Source organism: Melanotaenia boesemani, chromosome 20 (genome assembly GCF_017639745.1).
Source record: "Melanotaenia boesemani isolate fMelBoe1 chromosome 20, fMelBoe1.pri, whole genome shotgun sequence".
Taxonomy (NCBI): Eukaryota; Metazoa; Chordata; class Actinopteri; order Atheriniformes; family Melanotaeniidae; genus Melanotaenia; species Melanotaenia boesemani.
Genome location: NC_055701.1, coordinates 30,184,075 through 30,196,210, shown reverse-complemented (window position 1 = coordinate 30,196,210; position 12,136 = coordinate 30,184,075). Strand labels below are relative to the sequence as shown.

The window sequence follows — 12,136 nt, the reverse complement described above, 5'->3', positions numbered from 1 at the left end:
TATACCGGGATTAAAAGCTGCTACAGACTGGTTTATACCGCGATTAAAAGCTGCTACAGACTGGTTTATACCGGGATTAAAAGCTGCTACAGACTGGTTTATACCGGGATTAAAAGCTGCTACAGACTGGTTTATACCGGGATTAAAAGCTGCTACAGATTGGTTTATATTGGGATTAAAAGCTGCTACAGACTGGTTTATACTGGGATTAAAAGCTGCTACAGACCGGTTTACACTGGGATTACAAGCTGCTACAGACTGTTTTATACTGGGATTAAAAGCTGCTACACACTGGTTTATACTGGGATTAAAAGCTGCTACAGACTGGTTTATACTGGGATTACAAGCTGCTACAGACTGGTTTATACTGGGATTACAAGCTGCTACAGACTGGTTTATACTGGGATTACAAGCTGCTACAGGCTGGTTTATACTGGGATTAAAAGCTGCTCCAGACTGGTTTATACTGGGATCAAAAGCTGCTACACACTGGTTTATACTGGGATTAAAAGCTGCTACAGACTGGTTTACACTGGGATTAAAAGCTGCTACAGACTGGTTTATACTGGGATTAAAAGCTGCTACACACTGGTTTATACTGGGATTAAAAGCTGCTACAGACTGGTTTATACCGGGATTAAAAGCTGCTACAGACTGGTTTATACCGGGATTAAAAGCTGCTACAGACTGGTTTATACCGGGATTAAAAGCTGCTACAGACTGGTTTATACCGGGATTAAAAGCTGCTACAGACTGGTTTATACTGGGATTAAAAGCTGTTACAGACTGGTTTATACTGGGATTAAAAGCTGCTACAGACTGTTTTACACTCGGGATTAAAAGCTGTTACAGACTGGTTTACACTGGGATTACAAGCTGCTACAGACTGTTTTATACTGGGAATACAAGCTGCTACAGGCTGGTTTATACCGGGATTAAAAGCTGCTACAGACTGGTTTATACCGGGATTAAAAGCTGCTACAGACTGGTTTATACTGGGATTAAAAGCTGCTACAGACTGGTTTATACCGGGATTAAAAGCTGCTACAGACTGGTTTATACTGGGATTAAAAGCTGTTACAGACTGGTTTATACTGGGATTAAAAGCTGCTACAGACTGTTTTACACTCGGATTAAAAGCTGTTACAGACTGGTTTACACTGGGATTACAAGCTGCTACAGACTGGTTTATACTGGGATTAAAAGCTGCTACACACTGGTTTATACTGGGATTAAAAGTTGCTACAGACTGGTTTATAGTGGGATTAAAAGCTGCTACAGGCTGGTTTACACTGGGATTAAAAGCTGCTACAGACTGGTTTATACCGGGATTGAAAGCTGCTACAGACTGGTTTATACCGGGATTGAAAGCTGATACAGACTGGTTTATACCGGGATTAAAAACTACTACAGACTGGTTTATACCGGGATTAAAAGCTGCTACAGACTGGTTTATACCGGGATTAAAAGCTGCTACACACTGGTTTATACTGGGATTAAAAGCTGCTACACACTGGTTTATACTGGGATTAAAAGCTGCTACAGACTGGTTTATACTGGGATTAAAAGCTGCTACAGATTGGTTTATATTGGGATTAAAAGTTGCTACAGACTGGTTTATACTGGGATTAAAAGCTGTTACAGACTGGTTTATACTGGGATTAAAAGCTGCTACAGACTGTTTTACACTGGGATTAAAAGCTGCCACAGACTGGTTTACACTGGGATTACAAGCTGCTACAGACTGTTTTATACTGGGATTAAAAGCTGCTACACACTGGTTTATACTGGGATTAAAAACTGCTATACACTGGTTTATACTGGGATTAAAAGCTGCTACACACTGGTTTATACTGGGATTAAAAGCTGCTACAGACTGGTTTATACTGGGATTAAAAGCTGCTACAGACTGGTTTATATTGGGATTAAAAGCTGCTACAGACTGGTTTATACCGGGATTAAAAGCTGCTACAGACTGGTTTATACCGCGATTAAAAGCTGCTACAGACTGGTTTATACCGGGATTAAAAGCTGCTACAGACTGGTTTATACCGGGATTAAAAGCTGCTACAGACTGGTTTATACCGGGATTAAAAGCTGCTACAGATTGGTTTATATTGGGATTAAAAGCTGCTACAGACTGGTTTATACTGGGATTAAAAGCTGCTACAGACCGGTTTACACTGGGATTACAAGCTGCTACAGACTGTTTTATACTGGGATTAAAAGCTGCTACACACTGGTTTATACTGGGATTAAAAGCTGCTACAGACTGGTTTATACTGGGATTACAAGCTGCTACAGACTGGTTTATACTGGGATTACAAGCTGCTACAGACTGGTTTATACTGGGATTACAAGCTGCTACAGGCTGGTTTATACTGGGATTAAAAGCTGCTCCAGACTGGTTTATACTGGGATCAAAAGCTGCTACACACTGGTTTATACTGGGATTAAAAGCTGCTACAGACTGGTTTACACTGGGATTAAAAGCTGCTACAGACTGGTTTATACTGGGATTAAAAGCTGCTACACACTGGTTTATACCGGGATTAAAAGCTGCTACAGACTGGTTTATACCGGGATTAAAAGCTGCTACAGACTGGTTTATACCGGGATTAAAAGCTGCTACAGACTGGTTTATACCGGGATTAAAAGCTGCTACAGACTGGTTTATACCGGGATTAAAAGCTGCTACAGACTGGTTTATACCGGGATTAAAAGCTGCTACAGACTGGTTTATACTGGGATTAAAAGCTGCTACAGACTGGTTTATACTGGGATTAAAAGCTGCTACAGACTGTTTTACACTCGGATTAAAAGCTGTTACAGACTGGTTTACACTGGGATTACAAGCTGCTACAGACTGTTTTATACTGGGATTACAAGCTGCTACAGACTGGTTTATACTGGGATTACAAGCTGCTACAGACTGGTTTATACTGGGATTAAAAGCTGCTACACACTGGTTTATACTGGGATTAAAAGCTGCTACAGACTGGTTTATACTGGGATTACAAGCTGCTACAGACTGGTTTATACTGGGATTACAAGCTGCTACAGACTGGTTTATACTGGGATTACAAGCTGCTACAGGCTGGTTTATACTGGGATTAAAAGCTGCTCCAGACTGGTTTATACTGGGATCAAAAGCTGCTACACACTGGTTTATACTGGGATTAAAAGCTGCTACAGACTGGTTTACACTGGGATTAAAAGCTGCTACAGACTGGTTTATACTGGGATTAAAAGCTGCTACACACTGGTTTATACCGGGATTAAAAGCTGCTACAGACTGGTTTATACCGGGATTAAAAGCTGCTACAGACTGGTTTATACCGGGATTAAAAGCTGCTACAGACTGGTTTATACCGGGATTAAAAGCTGCTACAGACTGGTTTATACCGGGATTAAAAGCTGCTACAGACTGGTTTATACCGGGATTAAAAGCTGCTACAGACTGGTTTATACTGGGATTAAAAGCTGCTACAGACTGGTTTATACTGGGATTAAAAGCTGCTACAGACTGTTTTACACTCGGATTAAAAGCTGTTACAGACTGGTTTACACTGGGATTACAAGCTGCTACAGACTGTTTTATACTGGGATTACAAGCTGCTACATGCTGGTTTATACCGGGATTAAAAGCTGCTACAGACTGGTTTATACCGGGATTAAAAGCTGCTACAGACTGGTTTATACTGGGATTAAAAGCTGCTACAGACTGGTTTATACCGGGATTAAAAGCTGCTACAGACTGGTTTATACTGGGATTAAAAGCTGTTACAGACTGGTTTATACTGGGATTAAAAGCTGCTACAGACTGTTTTACACTCGGATTAAAAGCTGTTACAGACTGGTTTACACTGGGATTACAAGCTGCTACAGACTGGTTTATACTGGGATTAAAAGCTGCTACACACTGGTTTATACTGGGATTAAAAGCTGCTACACACTGGTTTATACCGGGATTAAAAGCTGCTACAGACTGGTTTATACCGGGATTAAAAGCTGCTACAGACTGGTTTATACCGGGATTAAAAGCTGCTACAGACTGGTTTATACCGGAATTAAAAGCTGCTACAGACTGGTTTATACCGGGATTAAAAGCTGCTACAGACTGGTTTATACTGGGATTAAAAGCTGCTACAGACTGTTTTACACTCGGATTAAAAGCTGTTACAGACTGGTTTACACTGGGATTACAAGCTGCTACAGACTGTTTTATACTGGGATTACAAGCTGCTACAGGCTGGTTTATACCGGGATTAAAAGCTGCTACAGACTGGTTTATACCGGGATTAAAAGCTGCTACAGACTGGTTTATACTGGGATTAAAAGCTGCTACAGACTGGTTTATACCGGGATTAAAAGCTGCTACAGACTGGTTTATACTGGGATTAAAAGCTGTTACAGACTGGTTTATACTGGGATTAAAAGCTGCTACAGACTGTTTTACACTCGGATTAAAAGCTGTTACAGACTGGTTTACACTGGGATTACAAGCTGCTACAGACTGGTTTATACTGGGATTAAAAGCTGCTACACACTGGTTTATACTGGGATTAAAAGCTGCTACACACTGGTTTATACCGGGATTAAAAGTTGCTACAGACTGGTTTATACCGGGATTAAAAGCTGCTACAGACTGGTTTATACCGGGATTAAAAGCTGCTACAGACTGGTTTATACCGGGATTAAAAGCTGCTACAGACTGGTTTATACCGGGATTAAAAGCTGCTACAGACTGGTTTATACTGGGATTAAAAGCTGTTACAGACTGGTTTATACTGGGATTAAAAGCTGCTACAGACTGTTTTACACTCGGATTAAAAGCTGTTACAGACTGGTTTACACTGGGATTACAAGCTGCTACAGACTGTTTTATACTGGGATTACAAGCTGCTACAGGCTGGTTTATACCGGGATTAAAAGCTGCTACAGACTGGTTTATACCGGGATTAAAAGCTGCTACAGACTGGTTTATACCGGGATTAAAAGCTGCTACAGACTGGTTTATACCGGGATTAAAAACTGCTACAGACTGGTTTATACTGGGATTAAAAGCTGTTACAGACTGGTTTATACTGGGATTAAAAGCTGCTACAGACTGTTTTACACTCGGATTAAAAGCTGTTACAGACTGGTTTACACTGGGATTACAAGCTGCTACAGACTGTTTTATACTGGGATTAAAAGCTGCTACACACTGGTTTATACTGGGATTAAAAGCTGCTACACACTGGTTTATACTGGGATTAAAAGCTGCTACAGACTGGTTTATACTGGGATTAAAAGTTGCTACAGGCTGGTTTATACTGGGATTAAAAGCTGCTACACACTGGTTTATACTGGGATTAAAAGCTGCTACAGACTATTTTATACTGGGATTAAAAGCTGCTACAGGCTGGTTTATACTGGGATTAAAAGCTGCTACAGACTGGTTTATACTGTGATTTAAAGCTGCTACAGGCTGGTTTTTTATTGGAATTAAAAGCTGTTACAGACTGCTTTGTACTGGGATTAAAAGCTGCTACAGACTGGTTTATACCGGGATTAAAAGCTGCTACAGACTGGTTTATATTGGGATTAAAAGCTGCTACAGACTGGTTTATACTGGGATTAAAAGCTGCTAGACACTGGTTTATACTGGGATTAAAAGCTGCTACAGACTATTTTATACTGGGATTACAAGCTGCAGCAGACTGGTTTATACTGGGATTAAAAGCTGCTACAGGCTGGTTTATACTGGGATTAAAAGCTGCTACAGACTGGTTTATACTGTAATTTAAAGCTGCTACAGGCTGGTTTTTTATTGGAATTAAAAGCTGCTACAGACTGGTTTATACTGGGATTAAAAGCTGCTACACACTGGTTTGTACTGGGATTAAAAGCTGCTACACGCTGGTTTATATTGGGATTAAAAGCTGCTACAGACTGGTTTATATTGGGATTAAAAGCTGCTACAGACTGGTTTATACCGGGATTAAAAGCTGCTACAGACTGGTTTATATTGGGATCAAAAGCTGCTACAGACTGGTTTATACTGGGATTAAAAGCTGCTACAGACTGGTTTATACTGGGATTAAAAGCTGCTACACACTGGTTTATACTGGGATTAAAAGCTGCTACAGACTAGTTTATACTGGGATTAAAAGCTGCTACAGACTGGTTTATACTGGCATTAAAAGCTGCTACAGACTGGTTTATACTGGGATTAAAAGCTGCTACACACTGGTTTATACTGGGATTAAAAGCTGCTACACACTGGTTTATACCGGGATTAAAAGCTGCTACAGACTGGTTTATATTGGGATTAAAAGCTGCTACAGACTGGTTTATACTGGGATTAAAAGTTGCTACAGACTGGTTTATAGTGGGATTAAAAGCTGCTACAGGCTGGTTTATACTGGCATTAAAAGCTGCCACACTGGTTTATACTGGGATTAAAAGCTGCTACAGACTGGTTTATAATGGGATTAAAAGCTGCTACACACTGGTTTATACTGGGATTAAAAGCTGCTACAGACTGGTTTATACTGGGATTAAAAGCTGCTACAGACTGGTTTATACTGGGATTAAAACCTGCTACACACTGGTTTATACTGGGATTAAAAGCTGCTACAGACTGGTTTATACTTGGATTAAAAGCTGCTACACACTGGTTTATACCGGGATTAAAAGCTGCTACAGACTGGTTTATACCGGGATTAAAAGCTGCTACAGACTGGTTTATATTGGGATTAAAAGCTGCTACAGACTGGTTTATACTGGGATTAAAAGCTGCTACAGACTGGTTTATACTGGGATTAAAAGCTGCTACAGACTGGTTTATACTGGGATTAAAAGCTGCTACAGACTGGTTTATATTGGGATTAAAAGCTGCTACACACTGGTTTATACTGGGATTAAAAGCTGCTACAGACTAGTTTATACTGGGATTAAAAGCTGCTACAGACTGGTTTATACTGGGATTAAAAGCTGCTACAGACTGGTTTATACTGGGATTAAAAGCTGCTACACACTGGTTTATACTGGGATTAAAAGCTGCTACACACTGGTTTATACTGGGATTAAAAGCTGCTACAGACTGGTTTATACTGGGATTAAAAGCTGCTACAGACTGGTTTATACCGGGATTAAAAGCTGCTACAGACTGGTTTATATTGTGATTAAAAGCTGCTACAGACTGGTTTATACTGGGATTAAAAGTTGCTACAGACTGGTTTATAGTGGGATTAAAAGCTGCTACAGGCTGGTTTACACTGGGATTAAAAGCTGCTACAGGCCGGTTTATACCGGGATTAAAAGCTGCTACAGACCGGTTTATACCGGGATTGAAAGCTGCTACAGACTGGTTTATACCGGGATTGAAAGCTGATACAGACTGGTTTATACCGGGATTAAAAACTGCTACAGACTGGTTTATACCGGGATTAAAAGCTGCTACAGACTGGTTTATACCGGGATTAAAAGCTGCTACACACTGGTTTATACTGGGATTAAAAGCTGCTACACACTGGTTTATACTGGGATTAAAAGCTGCTACAGACTGGTTTATACTGGGATTAAAAGCTGCTACAGATTGGTTTATATTGGGATTAAAAGTTGCTACAGACTGGTTTATACTGGGATTAAAAGCTGTTACAGACTGGTTTATACTGGGATTAAAAGCTGCTACAGACTGTTTTACACTGGGATTAAAAGCTGCCACAGACTGGTTTACACTGGGATTACAAGCTGCTACAGACTGTTTTATACTGGGATTAAAAGCTGCTACACACTGGTTTATACTGGGATTAAAAGCTGCTACACACTGGTTTATACTGGGATTAAAAGCTGCTACACACTGGTTTATACTGGGATTAAAAGCTGCTACAGACTGGTTTATACTGGGATTAAAAGCTGCTACAGACTGGTTTATATTGGGATTAAAAGCTGCTACAGACTGGTTTATACTGGGATTAAAAGTTGCTACAGACTGGTTTATAGTGGGATTAAAAGCTGCTACAGGCTGGTTTATACTGGGATTAAAAGCTGCTACAGGCTGGTTTATACCGGGATTAAAAGCTGCTACAGACTGGTTTATACCGGGAATGAAAGCTGCTACAGACTGGTTTATACCGGGATTAAAAGCTGATACAGACTGGTTTATACCGGGATTAAAAGCTGATACAGACTGGTTTATACCGGGATTAAAAGCTGCTACAGACTGGTTTATACCGGGATTAAAAGCTGCTACACACTGGTTTATACTGGGATTAAAAGCTGCTACACACTGGTTTATACTGGGATTAAAAGCTGCTACAGACTGGTTTATACTGGGATTAAAAGCTGCTACAGATTGGTTTATATTGGGATTAAAAGCTGCTACAGACTGGTTTATACTGGGATTAAAAGCTGTTACAGACTGGTTTATACTGGGATTAAAAGCTGCTACACACTGTTTTACACTGGGATTAAAAGCTGCCACAGACTGGTTTACACTGGGATTACAAGCTGCTACAGACTGGTTTATACTGGGATTAAAAGCTGCTACACACTGGTTTATACTGGGATTAAAAGCTGCTACACACTGGTTTATACTGGGATTAAAAGCAGCTACAGACTGGTTTATACTGGGATTAAAAGCTGCTACAGACTGGTTTATACTGGGATTACAAGCTGCTACAGGCTGGTTTATACTGGGATTAAAAGCTGCTACAGACTGGTTTATGCTGTGATCAAAAGCTGCTACACACTGGTTTATACTGGGATTAAAAGCTGCTACAGACTGGTTTATACTGGGATTAAAAGCTGCTACAGACTGGTTTATACTGGGATTAAAAGCTGCTACACACTGGTTTATACTGGGATTAAAAGCTGCTACACACTGGTTTATACTGGGATTAAAAGCTGCTACAGACTGGTTTATACCGGGATTAAAAGCTGCTACAGACTGGTTTATATTGGGATTAAAAGCTGCTACACACTGGTTTATACCGGGATTAAAAGCTGCTACAGACTGGTTTATACCGGGATTAAAAGCTGCTACAGACTGGTTTATACTGGGATTAAAAGCTGCTACAGACTGGTTTATACTGGGATTAAAAGCTGCTACACACTGGTTTATACTGGGATTAAAAGCTGCTACAGACTGGTTTTTAATGGGATTAAAAGCTGCTACAGACTGGTTTACACTGGGATTAAAAGCTGCTACAGATTGGTTTATATTGGGATTAAAAGCTGCTACAGACTGGTTTATACTGGGATTAAAAGTTGCTACAGATTGGTTTATATTGGGATTAAAAGCTGCTACAGACTGGTTTATACTGGGATTAAAAGCTGCTACAGACTGCTTTATACTGGGATTACAAGCTGCTACAGACTGGTTTATACTGGGATTAAAAGCTGCTACAGACTGGTTTATACTGGGATTAAAAGCTGCTACAGATTGGTTTATATTGGAATTAAAAGCTGCTACAGGCTGGTTTATACTGGGATTAAAAGCTGTTACAGACTGGTTTATACTGGGATTAAAAACTGCTACAGACTGTTTTACACTGGGATTAAAAGCTGCTACAGACTGGTTTATACTGGGATTACAAGCTGCTACAGACTGTTTTATACTGGGATTAAAAGCTGCTACACACTGGTTTATACTGGGATTACAAGCTGCTACAGACTGGTTTATACTGGGATTAAAAGCTGCTACAGGCTGGTTTATACTGGGATTAAAAGCTGCTACAGACTGGTTTATACTGGGATCAAAAGCTGCTACACACTGGTTTATACTGGGATTAAAAGCTGCTACACACTGGTTTATACTGGGATCAAAAGCTGCTACACACTGGTTTATACTGGGATTACAAGCTGTTACAGACTGGTTTATACTGGGATTAAAAGCTGCTACAGACTGTTTTACACTGGGATTAAAAGCTGCTACAGACTGGTTTATACTGGGATTACAAGCTGCTACAGACTGTTTTATACTGGGATTAAAAGCTGCTACACACTGGTTTATACTGGGATTACAAGCTGCTACAGACTGGTTTATACTGGGATTAAAAGCTGCTACAGGCTGGTTTATACTGGGATTAAAAGCTGCTAAACACTGGTTTATACTGGGATCAAAAGCTGCTACACACTGGTTTATACTGGGATTAAAAGCTGCTACACACTGGTTTATACTGGGATCAAAAGCTGCTACACACTGGTTTATACTGGGATTAAAAGCTGCTACACACTGGTTTATACTGGGATTAAAAGCTGTTACAGACTGGTTTATACTGGGATTAAAAGCTGCTACAGACTGGTTTATACTGGGATTAAAAGCTGCTACAGACTGGTTTATACTGGGATTAAAAGCTGCTACAGACTGGTTTATACTGGGATTAAAAGCTGCTACAGACTGGTTTATCTTGAGTTGATACTTGAGTTTTATATGTTTCTTCAGGTGGTATCTTTGTATTGAATCAAATCAGCTTTGCTTTCCTGTCACAAGAACACGTTATACAGCATTTTCTGTCTGTTTATCTTTTCCCTCGGTTTTATTTTGTATGCTCTTAGTTTTTCTATCTTTTTTATTCTTGATGTTGCTTTAACTTGACATGGTTCCTGACAAATAACCTATTCAATTACAATGAAAAGATAAGTGGTATTCATATACATTTTTCTTAAGGAACAGATGGCAGGTAGACTGAAGAAGCAGCTTAATTTACTAACTCAGGTTAATGGAAAGGAAATGACACAGCTGGTTTGTCCCAGAACTGCAGCATTCTGTTAACAAGATGAAATACACCTTTACTAATTATATCAAAGCATACTCAAAATGTCTGGTACAAAACATCTTACATTCCTTTTAGTGTTACATAACTTTAAATTTATCCAAATATTTGATGAATTGTCATAGATGTCTCGGCCGGGCCGAGCCCCCAGTGTTTAAAGATCCTATAAACGCCCATGCTGAAGTTATGGGATGATACTGTTCCTTCTTCACATGACTTCATGATTGGTTTAAAAGAGGAAAAAAAAATAAAACAGTTTCGTGAATGACAAACATGGCAACCCAGTTCTCTGGCTCAGACACAGACACAGAACCTTGTTTAAGGTCTACTTCATGTCCAGCCAGACACCATCACCTCCACCGAGCCTGAACTTCTCTACAACTTCTCAGAGACGATTAAAGAAAGCAACCATCCCAGAATCCTGACCCTACCCCGCCGATGCGCTACAACTTCAATTTATCAATAAATACATGGAAAAAGCTGAGTCACACAGAATAAATTATTCTTTAGGCTTCCTGCCTAATTTCTCATCACACAGAAACGCAGCTGTAGACAGTATTACTTCCAATAATAATATTAATACATTCAGGGAGAGGCTGATTCGACAGATTATTGATCAGATGGCTCCAAATTTTTTGGCTCGAGCAGTTTTTAATCAGCGTGATGACTAAATCAACTTTTACCTGCTAATAACCTGCAGCGGTGCGTAACGTGGTCCCCGATAAACACCTTTTAACACAAACAGCTGACACCACAACGTTTTCTTTATCTTTCCTCCTCAAACCACATGCTTTCACATCCTGATGGATCTAAGGATCTCACGTCAGTTCAACTCTCCTCATGAAACCATAATCCTGCCAACTTTCATTTAGCCATAAAAAGGCTCCAAAGTGCTTTGTGTTGGACATCCTTCCAAACCTTTTAAAAGGAAACAATACGATTTTCCAGAAAGGTCCAGATCCAAGTCAAACGTAGGAGCTAAACCCCAAAAAAGCCCCTCTTTAGCGCGCGGACTCACCACTTGAACGTCTAACGATGTTCTCCAGAAAAGTATTTTGCGGCGCCACCAGCCCTCTCTTTCCCCCGGGCATCCTGCTGCAGGCGGGCGGCCGGAGCTGCTGTCGCTGGCGGTATGTGTGGCGGTGTGTGATCGCGACTGGCCCTGGTTCTCAGTCGGACCGATAGAGAAGCGCATCATAACTGCGCGCTCGGGCGGCTTGAGGCGCACTGAGCCGAGGAGGCGTGCCGCAGCCCCGCTGCCTGCCTGGAGCGCCAGGACGCATGCGTGTCCTCTGCGGGGAGCTCCGTCCTCGTCCTCATTTCATTAATGTGTGCAGATAGTCTGACAGGTCCTTTAAAGTGTCTTAAAG

The 12,136-nt window shown here is 40.6% G+C and overlaps 1 protein-coding gene across 1 annotated transcript in view; it reads right to left on the bottom strand.

Moving 5' to 3' along the window:
• Positions 1 to 11,857, bottom strand: part of kcnh5b (potassium voltage-gated channel, subfamily H (eag-related), member 5b) — a 319,850-nt gene extending 307,993 nt beyond the window's left edge. Inside the window, exon 1 of the mRNA XM_041971541.1 lies at positions 11,785 to 11,857. Coding sequence (XP_041827475.1) covers positions 11,785 to 11,857 — 73 coding nt within the window. The remainder of the gene's footprint in view (positions 1 to 11,784) is intronic.
• Between the last annotated feature and the right edge of the window lie 279 nt (positions 11,858 to 12,136).